The 15,609-nt window shown below is 36.6% G+C and overlaps 1 protein-coding gene across 15 annotated transcripts in view; it reads left to right on the top strand.

The window, feature by feature from the left end:
- The window catches only part of CAMK2D (calcium/calmodulin dependent protein kinase II delta), a gene marked incomplete at its 3' end in the record, with an annotated part of 157,792 nt that overhangs the window by 54,120 nt on the left and 88,063 nt on the right, over nt 1-15,609 (top strand). For all 15 annotated transcript variants that reach the window (XM_080343386.1, XM_080343394.1, XM_080343389.1 and 12 more), the window contains exon 3: nt 8,550-8,609. In XM_080343386.1, coding sequence (XP_080199512.1) covers nt 8,550-8,609 — 60 coding nt within the window. The remainder of the gene's footprint in view (nt 1-8,549; nt 8,610-15,609) is intronic.

The raw sequence follows: 15,609 nt of genomic DNA, 5'->3' as shown, positions 1-15,609 counted from the left end.
TTAGAAACAAAAAAAAACGTGAGGAGGAGAGATTTGAATTTATCACAGGGTTTCCTTTTAATATGAGCTTTGCTTTTCTGTGAAGGAGAAAGAGTGAATACAAGAAATTGTTTTATAGTCAAATAATACTACTACTAGAACGTACAGTTGTGACCTAGCACATCCCACTGTCAGAATTTCTGCAGTTGTCTTCTGATTTCTGTGGGAGAATGTAACTGGGGGGGGGAAGAAACGTACAGACAATGAAAGGGACTAAAGACATAGAAGTACTGGGGAGATGCACTTCATTGTTTGCTGTGGAGTGCAAGCTCTAATGATAAAATAACAACAGGAAAAACACAGAAGTTACTACAGATTATTGTTAGAAAGAGGCTTTGCTCTGGAGAAGTTTGTTGAAGTTTGGATACCGAACTATATGCTGATATGTGGCGAGCAGTAGACATATTCCTGCCATGATGATCAGCTCGCTTTGGGTAGTCATGCAGGATCAGTGCTTTGGAGTAAGAATCATGACACTACAGTAGAAGAGATTTATGCTGAAGAGATTAATTATATGCCTCTTTAATTATAAAATATATTATGACTTAATTTAAGAAATATAGTCTATGTGTATAAGCTTTTGTAAGAAAGTAAATCTTGATACCACTTAAACAATTTGTTACTTTATTTGCCTGCCTAATATAAACCATACAGACAGTAATTTTCTGATGCAGATGTCGTAAGTTGTAATATGAGATTTCGGTATATTAGAATATTGTCATGAATTAGGATCAGTTCAAGTCTTCATAAGTCTGTCAGTATTCCAGATTTTACACATCCATATTCTGTTTGTCTCAGGTGTCACAGGATTTCATTAGTTATAGTAAAGGCTGAATATTTCATGGTTTGGTACATTAGATCTTTTTTTTTTTCTTTTTTTTTTTCCCTTGGTTATGTATCATATTAAAGTTATTTGAAGTTTCCTGCAAGGTTTTTTCCATTAATAATACTCTACGGTTCTCATTGCTACCTTTTTTCTGGTTGTATCATTGTTTCACAATGATTTTTTTTCCACTCTTGATTGCTAGCCAATGCTGAGATAGATGCCATTGTTCACAGATGGAGACTTGCTTTTGTAAGATGAGCTAGAATTTTTAGAGTATTCCTTCTTCTGCATTTGTGTTGCTGCTTTTAGAGCTTTTTATTGGTATTTTTCATTTAATTTTCTTACAGTTTCTTACGTAGACAGTGTAGGAAACCTTTTTATAATCAAGTATAGGTGATTAAATGAGAGCAAAGGAAGCAAGTACATAAATGTTCTCGCATGTTCCCTTTTTATCATGTATTTAAAGCTTGGATCATTTTTCCCTTTTTGTAATGACAGGTAAACACAGTTTTACCCGATGAATTATATACTGTGAAAAGTGAGAAGAATTAACTTTTTGTTCTTAGTAATTGATTTAATTATTTTTTTTTCTAGAGCCTTTCCTCTGATATTCTTGTAGCATAAACATTTAATGCTAGATGCTATCACCAACTTTCTCAGGATTCATGGTGTTTTGCTGCCTGCTAGGTTATTTCTCGGGCTGCACTCATCACAGCAGGACACGTCTTCCCTACTCAGCCCTTGGTGCAGTGGTGCACCTTCTTACGCTTCAGATGTTTGGGAGCTGAGTGCTCAGAGTATTTTGGTTTGACTTGCCCTTTGACATTCACTTTCAGATCACCAGTAACTGAAACCTGGCAGAAAATAGGGTAACAGAAATAGATATTTACGTACAGCATTTGCAGTTAGGTGTACTTTTAAATAAACTGAGCGGATGAGGGAAGGAACACAGTATTTCCTGAAACATGTAAAAGAAACATGCAGACTGTAAAGGCAAGTTGTCTTCTTGGGCACCCTACAAAGTTGAATTTCCGTTTTGTTCCCCCTCCAAAAACTTACATGCTGCAGCCTTGCCCAGAGTGTTTCTGACACTCCTCTAACAACCCTGAGGATTACTTTAGGAAGTGCAGCTGTCATCTTCTGGACCTTGATATCCATTTACATCCCTGACTCAAGGAGTATTTAATGCTCTTTCTGCTGCCTTATGGCACAATGTGCGTGGTGTTGGGTATCTCCATTCATTTAGCATTTCCTTTTATAACAGGTGTAATAACAACTACTCTGATATAAGTAACTGAATGAGGTAAATGCAGAGAGATCATTATTATAGTTTTCATGACACCAGATACTACCTAATTGGCGCCAGTCAATATAGTAGTTAAGTTTGGGGTGAAAATTTGCAATACTATAATGCAGTCAATAATAATAATGATGATGTAACCTTCATATATTGCAGTGCATCCAGCAGTATATCTGAGTAAGATGTGTTTATTGTGATTTACAAAAATATCAGCCGTGTTTTTTTTAATACAGTTAATGTTCTTAAATCATGCAGTAACAAATTAGCCTATCGTTCATATCTGAAAATGTTCAGCTCTAGTATTTGTTATTTGAGCACACTATTATGTCCATAAGTAGAGCTGAATATTAATCCTCTCCCAGCACTGTGTGCTGCTTCAGAAATCCTTTTACTAGAATTACATCATTTTGTGAATTATCTTCTTGTTTTATGGCACTGTCTGAAGCAATCTGACTGAACGCTGTGGGTATATGACACGTGGGGCATGTTTAATACGAATTAAATGTATTTTATTTAATTAACCAATGAAAATGTTTAATGTATGTGAGAAAGTAATCATATATGGTGTCAGTTCAGAAGTGGTGGTAAAGCAAATAACAGCAAAGAAATTTCAAGTGTTTACACATTAGATTCAAAGTTGAAGTGCTTTATTATATCTGTGTTATTCCTGAAGAGTTGGCATAAGATGTATTTAGCACTCATAGAGGGCTCTCGGCCACCTTCCAGGTTTCTAGCTATGCTGGCCAGTCCTGTAAATATAGATGGAGGTAATACAGGGTAGTCTTTGAAAGCAGAGCTGGTGGTGCACCACAGAGAGACATCCTATGCCAAATGACCAATAGTGGGTTTTTTTTCCAAGACGCTGATCATACTTCCATCTTTATACTAAAGCAGTCTTGGTTTAATTTGCATTTCAGATTGTCTCCCTATGTTCTGTGTATAATATCACAACGGGTTGACTCATTATTAAGGTACAGCCAAAGCTGATGGGCATTGAGAAGCTGTGACTGTATATGTCCTTATGTTTCAAACCTGCTGCAAATGAATTTACTAATCTTAACGTAAAACCTCAGTGGAAGAGTTCAAGTTTATAAAATAACTTGAAGCTTATCTTGCAGATTTTTTTAAAGGCATTTTTTTATATTTTGAACTTCCGAAATTTAAAATTACTTCAAAAAATTAACAATAAAATAAACATGGAAGAGACTGAAGCTGACAAATTTTCTCGTGCAGGTATCATAGGCTTTGAGGCCTCATGGAGAGTTACATTACTTTTTTTGTTTGTTTTTCCTTCACACTTAAAAAGTGTTTTACAAAATTGAAGTGCTAAGTATTTAAAAGATGGACTTTGCTTTTTATATTTTGTATTAAATGTGGTGCTACAGTTTTTAAACATACATATCTGGCTACCTGGATGCTTTAAAGTAAGGATGGAGCTTTTCAATGGTCTTTTAACATCTGATGGTAAATTGTTGGCTCTAAGTTCTCATCCATAGCAACTTTTTCATTGCTTAGTACAGAACTAACCTTGCTATGCAATTATTGCAACACATTGTCATTTTATGTAATGCCTAAAGCGCCTCATTTCGATTTCAGCATATTTTTTTACATTCAAAACAGTTGTATTTTCCAAAGTTGGTGTTTTGGGAAATTTGTGATGCTTCTTGTAGTTGCATCATAGTAAACCCTGTAATTTAATGTTTGCATGCTCTCTTTAAAAGAGTGCAATTGTTGTAGGGAAAATGAACTAATGTTTGCTGCACATCTCCATTGGGCTTCAAAAAATCTTGGAAACTTTTAGGAAAGAATATTGTATTAAAAAATTATGCCTTCATTGGTATGATTTGAATGAAAATAGTTTTTTATGTGTTTTATTTGTGTATTTTTAAAATATGAAAAAAAGATGAGAATAGCACCTCTGATAGAAGGGAAAATGTACAGAAGAACTCCCTTCTAATTAGCTGATGTTTGAACATGCTTAAGCTACATGTTATTTGCCTTCAAAAGTTATTACTCTTGCTGAATTCTTTCAAACATATTGCAGAATAGTGCTTAATTTTTTAATTGATTTTTGTCTTGTCAACATATTAAGTTAGATTTGCAGTGTAGAAACCGAATGCTTGGATTTCTCTGAGTATATTTGCTATATGTTTCTGTATTATTATTAATAATTCTGCATGTAGAGGCTGACCTTTTGCATTTCGACTGTTTTTCTGTTTATTACAGAGAGAATTGCTAGAGTGGCAGAACTCCTTAATCTCTGCTGCTGAATCAATGCCTATTTTATCATTATTTGACTTTGGAAATCTTTTACTTTCAGAGAAAGTAAAAGTAAATATTGTGTCTTTATGTTTAGTTTTACATCATATATTTCTCTATTAACGTCCTCATAATTTATGTTTTGTTACTGTAGCATTTAAGTGTTATTGGCAACCGTGTTGAAGATGTTTTGATGTTTCCTTAACATTCATACCAAGTACAATTGCTGCTGTCAGTCAGTGGTTCTATGATTCAGATTCCCTCTTGATTTCATGAAAAGACCCTATACAAATGTTACTTATATTTTCTGCAAAAAAAATGTTGTCTCCAGCCAATACAGTTATGGTTACTGCTTGTTTTGGCCTTTTGTGTGTGTGTGTTTTTCTTTACACTGCAAGCTTGTGTTGGTGAGTCCGTGCAAGTTTGTGTATGAAGCCTGATACTCCGTTCCTCTTGGAACTGCCCTGTGGTGTCCCTCTCCTACACTGCTTGTGCCACAGAAACAGATTTGCTTGGCTTCAACACAAGAAACATGGATAATGACAAAGTGCTCTTCCCTCCTCTATTTCTTGAAGTTGTCCTAATTTAAAATTTGTTGCAGTAATTAAACAGCTAAACTTTTTACAGGACTATTATATTCAAATTCATTGCTGTTTGTTGATAATCTCTCTGTCTACATCATTAATTGTGCTTACTGATTATACCTTAAACAGTTGGACAAAGTGAATGACAAAAAATATAGTATTTGTTAATTGAGGACAGTTACTTGTTATGTTGTCAAGATCTGTCAGGAGAGCCAGAGATTTAATGTATCTATTATATTACTATTTGATATTATTTAATAGTATGTAATATAGGTTGGATTGGTGTGAGTTTAGCTTTAAGGAGCTGGTTCTGAATGTTTCAGACCCAGAGTTGTCTGCCAAGCCTCTTGGCTGTAAGGGTGCATCCTCCACCCAAGGCATCTGCTCTAGGAGGTTGGGATTTTCCTGCCCAGCTTGTCCCTCTATCCCCATGCACTTCTTAACACAGCAGCCAAGGGTCATCTTGCTGAGTGTGTTAAATAAGCCTTTATATTTTCTGACTTACGTACAGACTGCGCTCTTCAGGCTGCTATGGCACTTTTTAGAGGTCAGCTTGGTTGCTCTTAATCTTCAGAGTCTGCCTGTGTGATACTTGGGTCTCTGTGTAATAAACTTTTGGTATCCTACCTGAGTTTTTAAACACACTTTAATTAGGTGCAGTAGGAGGGCGCGGGAGTTGGGAATTGTTTGATAACCATATACTTTAAAACAATCAATCACCCTCCCAAACAACCAACCATTCCACTCAAACCCCAGCTTCCACATTTCATCAATAAATTAATCTTTGATATGCTCCTTTAGCCATCATTGGTTTTGTAAGCACTGAAGTAACCCAAAGGATAGGAATTGTTACTATTTGTCATTTTATTCATATCATTCTCATACTTAAGAGGTTGTGCCTGTGATCAGGACCGCTTGTTCAGCAAGCTGCTGACACTGGCTAGCTGGTAGTGAACACAGACAATGGCAGGAGAAACAGCATTCAAGATCCCAGTTCAGTCCTTGATAGTAACTGCTACTGGAACAGCAAGGATACAGAAGTACTCTTGGGACTGAGCCACCAGCCTGGTGAGAAGATGCCTGGGTTGTGGTCACTGCTCCCATCACAGCTCGTGTGTTGTATGCAGGGGCTGTTGATGCGTTTCACATGAAGCATTCCTCACAGCAGGGAGATGCAAATCCTCACAACAGCTCCAAGGTGAATGCCCAGGATCACTGCCATGTGCCCTTACACACCTGCTGCTCCCATCTGTACCTGCTGCTTGTCCAGAGTGTCTCTCTGTCCTGTTCAGCAAGCTACGTGTAGAGCACCTCCAGAGCAGGCAGGCTGCGGCCAGGGCCATCTGCAAGAAACTGAAGTTGTGGTTTCATGAGACAGTTTTTTGACAGCAGCAGAGGCTGCCAGCCGCCCCTGCTGGTGTACTGTGCCACCCACCTCCCTTATGCTGGCACAGCCGTCTGTGTGGCTGTCCTGCGAATTCCGTTTTCCCACTTTTAGGGCATTTCTGCTGCTCTGTGTTTAGACTAAATTCTCTAAAATGAGCAGCACCTGATGCTTGATTGGAAAGTGAGATCTGGAAGTGCACTTTCCACAGAGCATGGTCACTGCCTGCTGGTTAAATGTGGCTGCGAGTCTTCTGGTCACCCTTGGGCTGATTTAGGAAGGAGAAGCTTATGGATTGTGATCAGCTTGAACAGGGACATTAGGACTCCCCATAGAAGAGAAGGGTGAAAGGGGGCGCACCAGCTAAAAGGAGGATGTAAGGATCGCACTACTGTATTTAAGTCCCTAAGACGATGGGTTTTATCGTGTGTTTTTTCTTGAACCCTATTCTGATTCTTGTCTAATAGACTCTGTTGTCAAACTAGTATCAGAGGAAGTATGATTCAATGGCTTTGAAAGATAATCTAATGACATTGATGGTATTCTGAGTGAGAACAGATACCATAATAGATCTGTAAAAGTTACATTACAAAAACAGATAACTTCTTCATTCTTGCTGTAGTATTTTGGTGTCTAATATTCCTTTGTAGATCAGACTTTCTGTATTCTCTGAATGATGGTTATTCAGCTCAAGACTTACTGGTGGACTACAGTTTTTGTGGAGTGGAATGAAAGATAAGAATTTCTCCTTCCACTTGTTAGGAGTGTTCTCAAACATAACTAGGATTGCAGAGATGTCACAACCCAAATTACTCGTGTGACATTTCAAGTTTGAGTCCCTGTGAAGGACTGGTTATTATTATGTACTTGGATATTGAATTGGAGCTATTTAAAATAATAGCAAACCAGCCTAATATCCAAGAACATTTTATAGTTTCTCTTCTAATTTTGAAAACTTATTTTTAGCTAATATTATAAGATTGAATCTCTGCTGCTTTTCTACCTCTTGACAAAAGCTTAGTATTCTTAGCAGCCATAGAAATTATGCTGAAGGAAGTGAAGATAAATGCACTAGAAGTTAGTTAAAATTACAGGATTACAGTAGGCAGTAACTGGCTATTTTAATTATCTCCAAATTATTTATTTTATTGCCTGAATTACTTGTGTATGTTTTACATTGCTTGACAATAGACATTTTAACATACCTGAGGACCTTCAGGTATTTCCAGTATAAATAATTTATGCACCCTCCCAACACACTCATATATATTGTATAAAACAAGTACTATATTACTTAATGGTAACCAAAATGCAGCAGAAGTAGTACTATAAATGGTGGTGTTTGGAGCAAATATTATTTAAGTGTGCTACATTAAAAAAACAAAACCAAAAAAACTTAAGCAAAATGGAGTTTGACGCAAGTAGTAGTATTTTTATCTCCAGTAGTGTCATTAGGGCTCGGTGGTGGACAAGTTCAGACCTGCTGCTCTACCCCAAGGTTATAAAGAATGAAATGGCAGTGAGAGGGGGAGCCAACAGATGGTTTACCAGGACCTACATTTTCAGTGTGTCTTCAGGTTAATGAATAATCAGCCTGACAGCAAGATTAGCCCTGCTGGGAAAATAATAACTGCTGGTCATTAGTTATTGGAAGTTCTTGTAGCATCATATTGTGGTGGGAGCATGTGGAGACAGGAGTGCTGGCACTCTGAGGTGGCTGCTGCGTGTCGAGCTGTGTACCTAGCGCACAAGATATCATTAAAGCAGCTAATGGGTAGGATTTAAGGCAATGCTAGAGGTTCAGGTTGTCCTTATTTTGTTTAATGTTGTAACAAGGTTTATTGCCTGGTAATTATAGGTCCTGGCGTGACTACTTCCTGTTCTCACCAATAAATGGGCAGCATGATTTTTCTAATGGAACAGTGCTTCTGGTAGCCTATCAAAGAAGCAATTGGATGCAGTAACCAATTCAATATTACAAACAGTTTGAATGTAAAATTATTTTGTTTGTTTGTATGTGGGTTTTTTGGTTGGTTGGTTTTGGTGTGGATTTCTTGTTGTTGTTTGTTGGTTCATTGTTTTTTTCCTTTAGTAAAGTAAATACATTGAATTTAATCTTCATACTAAAAGCAACTGTTTTGCTTTCCTTTGTTGCAGATCACCAGAAACTGGAAAGAGAAGCTAGAATCTGTCGTCTCTTGAAGCATCCCAATATTGGTAGGAACATTTTATTGCTTTATATAGTAGATATCAGTTTAGGAAATTGAGGGAAAATACAGAAATACAAATATAAATAGCAGCTCAGAGAAATTAGTGGAAATATTTCCAGGCAAGAGTCTGTATTTATAATGTGGTGCTCCTTTCTAATTTGGCTATGGGATGTAATATGCCAATAGATCACCTAAAGCATCAGGTATTGTTCTCATCTTCTTTGAGCTATTGCTCTGCTATCAAGGAGCTGGCTATGCCAGGTGTTTGGGGTTTTTTGAACAGTGTGTAGGAGGAGTTATTTTCACTGCTGCTCATGACTTTTTGAGGCCTGCAGAGGAATTTCATCTAACAGCATATGTTGCAAAATGAGACAGACCAATGTCGATAACTATTGAGACGCTTATTTTATCCTGTTTTATTTTCAAGATTCTGTTGTTCTGTAGAAAGGATAGGTAGATGCAGAATGCTTGGCTCTTTTTTTGTTTCCACAACTGTGTGTTTTCTACTCAAACATTCATGGGAAGGGAAAAAAAGATATTTGGGAGGCTGAGGTGTGTTTGTTTCCTTGTTTTAAGAACAGTAGAAAGAGTTAAGCACTTTGATCTTTAAATAGTTCATCTGTTTTTTCAGACACTGAATTATATGCCAAGGGTATCTCTCACCAGAATACTTGCTGTACCTGAGACTTCTGTGGGAGGGTGGGATTTTCCTGTCCATCCTGTTCCTCTATGCCCATGTATGTTCTTAAAAGTTGTGATCAGAAAAAAATAGGAATCTCATTGAAAGTTTTAAATTAATGTGTGCTTGGTACTGCAAAGGCACTTGGCAGTCTGTTTGTTCTTCCTTCTGATTAGTTTTTCTCCTCTTCATGTTTAACTAACAAATGCTGGTCTTCCTGACATTTTTAAACTAATATAATTGTTTCATGTCTGGGCAAGAATCACCTCCTTCCTTTTAATAATAACCAGAAATTGAAAACAAATGTACCATAGCTCAAAATGAAATGTTTAATCTCTGAAAAAGCTCTCTTGTACAGTCTCAAAAGCTTAAGAGGCTTCACATGCAAATTTGGTTAAAGAGGAAGACTAGTCTTATCTGTGTCATTTTATCCCAGCTAAATTTTTTTTGCATTGTAAAGTGATGCAAAACAAGGGAGGAACATAGAGTTGGTTGCGGGTAGAAGATGTATACAGCTCTTCTACAGTTATGGAAAGCAGTGGTTACACATGGTTCTAGTCTGACTCTAGAGTCATTTACCTGTGCCTTGCTGTAACTGTTCTCAGAGTACATCTGTGAGTTTGAACAAGCCAGGGAAGATGAATAAATAACAATGATAAACTGATGACCTGTAAGAGCTGAAGTGCACAGAATTACTGAGTTGAAACAAAAGTCTGAATTGATTTCATGCAATCACATTTCTTTGGTTTACTGGGTAGTTTGGACCGATAATTAGGATGTAGTCCAGATCTTCTGTGGCAGGCCAGGTATTTCACATGCAGTGTTTATATTTGTGAATGTATGACTTGAAATGCAGTGATGACAGCTCTGGTGACAGGCAAGTAGGGTTCTGTTAAGTCAGCACAAATTCCATGCTTCGCTACCTGCACAATTCCGTCAAAGGATTGTAGACAACTTCTTCTACTCCTGTTTCAGAAAAGATGTTTTGTTGTTCCAGATCTGTCAGTGAGAAGATTTTTATGACTTGGAATTAACACGCCAGGGTTTGGCAGCAGCCTTTACAGTCTGTTGTCGTTCAGTTTCTGCTGTCAGCTCTTCTGCCAGCCCTGCCTGTGTATCTGCTCCAAAAACCCTCTTCCAGTTACTGGCGTTACAATAGCTCCTTGTTTGCATAATTGCTCTAGCGAAGGCCACTTCATATCTGGTTCCTCTCTTGGAGGAAGATCATAAGTGTGGTCTGAAAATGAGAAAACTTTTTTGTAAACTTAGAAAGAGTAACTCTTTGCAAAAGTAATACTTTCAGGCCTCCGCAGTCCTGTCACGTAAGCTGCTGGGCTGCAGAGGTTCGTGTTTGCATGCTGAGCTGGCTGTCCAGTATCCCCCTGGGCCAAGTATAACACTCTCTTTCCTTCTCCTGCCCAGCCCTGGCTGCGCTTTGCTCTTCCCCCTTCTGGCTGCCCCTGCGGTCGTGTCCTCAGCCAGCTAAACCTTAACCCTAACATCGTTCTAGGTGTGTCCTAGCTTGTACCTGGCTACATCTCTTATTCCTGCGTCACTATCACATCCCTTTTTTAAAAAAATCATCTCTGATGGGTAATAATACTACATGAGATTAGAAAGCACTAATAGCAAAAAAAGGAAGTATACCAGAATAAGGTAACTCAGCTGTAACAGCAGAGATTATATTGTGTTTTATGTCTCAAAATGGTAAAAATTAACCCTTGTAAACAAGATATACTTGCCCTGTGTGTATGATAAAGAGTATGCATGGTTTAAGATATTAGCAAGTCCATTAATATAAAATTCATGCTTTTCTCATTGTATTTTCTCCTGACTGCTACTGATTAATTTCTAATAGCCCAGAAAATAAAAGATTTTTTGAAAAGGAACTTGTCATGTTAACAATATGTATAATTTAAGAAAAAAATAATAATAATAATAATCTTTTCAAATGCAGTCTCTGTAGGAAAGCAGAGATTAGTTTAATTAATGGGACAATTTCTCAAAGATGATTTTGGTGGTTTTCTCTGTTTTGCTCCAATGTAGATTTTTTAGTTGTCTTTTTCAATTCCACGCTCATTGCAGGGCGGCAGACTTCTCAAGTTAGAATTCACTAATCCTTTCTCCTTTCAGGCTGCTTCTTTATTCTTCCTAGTTAGCTTGATTAAATCTCACTTCTAAAATTGACTTAGTGCAAAGGTGTCAGGTTAACTTTACTTCTAAAATAATACATATATAGTAGTATTCCTTTTTTATAGTGTTGCATGGTCTCTTCGGTTAATTATCTTTCAAATCTTTAGACTGTCACTAGATACTTTAGGATGCAAAACTCTTTTTAGTTACCTTTTTCATACTTTCCCTCCAGTCAGAGTAAAGCAGCACAGCTGTGGTGAATCATGTTTTTATATTTCAGCCTGTGAGTAAACACACTGGAGTTTTCATATGAGAAAGATTTTCTTTGGAGAAACGGAGTAAAAACAAACAAACAAACAAAAACAAGCCCATAAAGCACTGGAAATATTTTCCAATTATCTTTACAGAGAAAACAGAGAATTATCAAATACTTCACACATCGTTATATTTTTTTGATGTCTAAGGTAGGTGTACAATTAGTAGCTAACTAGAAAAATACTTATTTAGTTATTTCATCAGGATAAAAAAGAATTCAGGACTTTTTTTTAACAATTGACATACCTATTTTTAGCCTCCCAACACTACTATTTTTATATCCATTTCATATCTGATTTCATGGTCGTTTTATTTAATCGGTGCCATTATGCAGTTAGGAAATCTTAGGATGACATGAGTGTTTCAATTTTTTTTTTAAAAGCAGAATTTGAGCAAAAGATTTGGAAAAGCACAGCCTATGGGGAGAAATTAGAGAACTAAATCAGAATGTTTTATTTCAAAAGGATAAAACTAAAATTAGGAAATGAAGGAGGCACGTGAAAATATTTTCAGTTCATTATTTGAATCTCCCCAGGCAGTCACTGTAAAATGTTAAATACAAAAAACTGAGAGGAAACAAATAAATTTTCTACTGCCTTCTGGGAGTATTTATGACATCAGGTTGTTATTTCAGGAATCAACATATCTACCAAATGTTCACAAATAAAGCATTGAAGTATGTACTGAGGGACCTTAATTCTTAATCCAAATTATCTATTAGGCATTTCTACCGAAATAATGATTTTGAATTAGGGTAAGATACCAAGTTCTAAATTAATGTATGAAAATTTAAATGGTTGATAATTATTCTCACTAGATAAGTGTCAGGAAGGGAAGGTAACTAAATCAAAATCCAGTTTTCTGGCACTTTCAAATCCTTACCAATTGAAGAAATCCATGGTAATTCATTTTGATACAGAGATATTGTATCACTTGATATGAATACGTATACTTATGCATAGCTAAGCCTATAGAAGCATTAAGGTCATTTGAAACATGCTTTTTAGATGCAGCAAATTATTTTGGTTTTAGACTTAGATCTTGCCGACCACACTTGATATCCTCTCAATGAAGTAAGGAATCTAGCTCCTAGTGTCAGCTGCCTCCTGTAAGGCATTCGTTTAACTGCTGTATTAGGTGCTATTTTTTTTATTACCAAAAATCAGCATATTCTTTATTAGGGATATTAGGAAAACAGATAACCACAATAAAAATGTAAGCCAGTAGTTCTCCTATGATGGGATTCTCTGTGGCAGAGCTCTAAAGAAGTCTCGTTCATATTTTTATCAACAGATTTAAAGCAAAACGTGGAAGTGCTATCAGTTTGATATGGTGGGACTAAGGAGCCTTACAAGCAATAGATGTGTGCTCATATATCTAAGAACAAAGAATGTATGTCAGTCTGAAAGGGAGCGTCTGCAGCTTGGGAAAGAGTGACTTTGAACCGCCTGTGATGACAGGAAATAACCACTTGAACACAAATCTCATTGGGAGGCCATAACACACAGGGGAGGTACCATTCTCAGATGCACAGAAGTAACAATCACAAAGAGAAAAACATTATTTAGTTTGTATCTGCCAGCAGAAGCCACTTCTAGAGTACTGTGCTGAACTTTGACATCCACGTCAATAGCTGCATAAAGGGGGCGATTTGAGGGATAATAGAAAAAGTTATTTATCAAGAAAAAGGCAAAAAGAAAGATGACTGTAGTGCTGAAGTCAAATATAAGAGTTTTTTGGCAATGACAATATAAGAACTATTTATGGGTATGATGTTTTCTGAAGTGTGGATTTGATTTGATTTGATGCCTTATACTAAGAACTGTCTATTACTGAAGATGTGTATACTCCTGGTATTCAGAACTATGTACAGGCCATTATTTTTGGAAAGTTGAATATTGTTGAGCACTGAAAGGTAATGATTGTGTTTCTGGAGTGCTTAGGAAGCTGGACAGTCCTTGCTGGTTGTGTTTATATCCAGCACAGAAGTGTCATGGAAATGTTCCTTGAAGAAAATGGTTTTATTTCACATACAAGCATAGCTTCAGGACATCTCTGAAAGCTGAATACCTCTGTCCTGACACTGCTTTTTATATAATTCATTCAGTTAGTTTCTCAGCATCTCTTTATTCAACTTTTTATTTGAAGAAATCCATGATTTCTTCTTTTCTATCCAGCTATGTAGTCATGATGCCTACGGAATGGTGTAGGAAAAATGTCCACAAGGAAAGTGGGTTAGAAACAGTATTTCCTGTTCTTTTTTCAAATATCCATTTCCCACTTCAGTAATGTATATATGAAGGTTTGTTTAAAAAAATACAGGATTTCCTCATCATTTTTACCAACAATTATTCCTCAGTAATACTAATTGCTTTTGTTGTGATTTCTGCCTCTTCTCACCTCAGTTTTTTGTATCAAAGTAATGGTAGCAGAAAGCCAGCCCCACTGAATTTGTCTTTCAAATAAAATTTGTTCATTTCAGCTTGTATGTTTATTCTTCAAGTAAGCATAAAATTACAAACAATGTCTATTTCGGCATGTAATGTTTTATTTATGGGAGGCAGGAGTTTCATCTCTATTATTTATTTGTAGAAAATTATTTACTTAGTAATGCTTAAGAAGTATGTAAACATCCTTGTCTGCTGGCACTAAAATTATATTGCCTTCATAGCCCGAGTAGTTTTTTCACTTCTTAATAGCCTAATAAACAAGCAAAAATAAGGAATAAGATGGGCTACACTCCTTTGTGTAACAGTACTCTATTGAGGCATACTTGCTCAGGACTCTGTACGTTATTGTCAGTCCAGACTCCTGCAGTCTCAGTGAGAATTAAAATGATGCAAAATCCATTAGCTGAACTTCAGGCCTTGAGAGAAAACTTAGCAGGGGCTCAGAGTCCTTTCTTCCTGTTCAGTATTGGGCAATACTGATTTTTTCTCATTTTCCAGCATTTCTTGAGTAATCTGTCTTGTTTCCTCTGTTAAATTGTGATAAGAAATTTTGAGGCAAACATAGCTCAAGTTTCTTTAGTAACAGAGCTCCAACAGTTTGTGGTGGGTGCAGTAGTTTGCACATTACTCTGATTTTTAGTATTGCTGTATTTCTCAGGTTCTTACCATGACAAGATGACTGTAACAACATCAGTGTATGTAGGTTTTTACCTATTACAGCTTGCCAACATAATAGAGTTTAAAGTGAAACATGTAAATGTAGGTTAAGCCTCACTGTTTGGAGAATTTAGCACTTTTTCTTTGTAAGATTACACATCAAGTTATATTAAAAGCTTACCTCCTTTACTGAACAAGTACCCATGAAGGATTTGTTATCTTGTGTAACTGTTATTTTTACAACAATTAGAGGTACTAATGCTTCCAATTTTTTAATTTAGAAATTTGGAAAGCTTGTAAGGATAATGATAATCTCTTCACCAAGAAATCCACTGTTGTTATCCTGTTTTCTGGTCTTTCTCTGCTTTTGGTACATTTGAGTTTCTTAGTCCTCTGTTAAAGTTGTGTTTAGCACTCTGATTTCTAGTCTAGCAATCCACGTATGCAACACCGTTGCTCCATCTTATTATTATTTCTGTCGATGTTGATGTGGAGCCTGCTTGGGTAACTTTAGTTTACAAAGTCCCAGCAGATGATAAAAATGGCTTTAGCCTGATGGTGCAAGTCCTGACCCAGTCTGAAAAACTGCTGATTCAAGCCTGGTAAAAAAGTGCATTTTTTCCCCAGCTTGAGTTTGCTCTTGCAGAGTTCTTACTGAGTTGGGTAGTATTTTCCTAAATCAGAATTAGTGACGCTCTCTCTAACAACTGGAAGGGCTGCTGCTGTCTTTACATTCCCACTTGTTAGAAACTGTACACAGCAAAATGGTATGT

The sequence above is a fragment of the Nesoenas mayeri genome (genome assembly GCF_963082525.1).
Source record: "Nesoenas mayeri genome assembly, chromosome: 4".
NCBI lineage: Eukaryota > Metazoa > Chordata > Aves > Columbiformes > Columbidae > Nesoenas > Nesoenas mayeri.
Note: the sequence above shows the minus strand (reverse complement) of the source record. Positions and strands in the feature narration are given on the sequence as shown.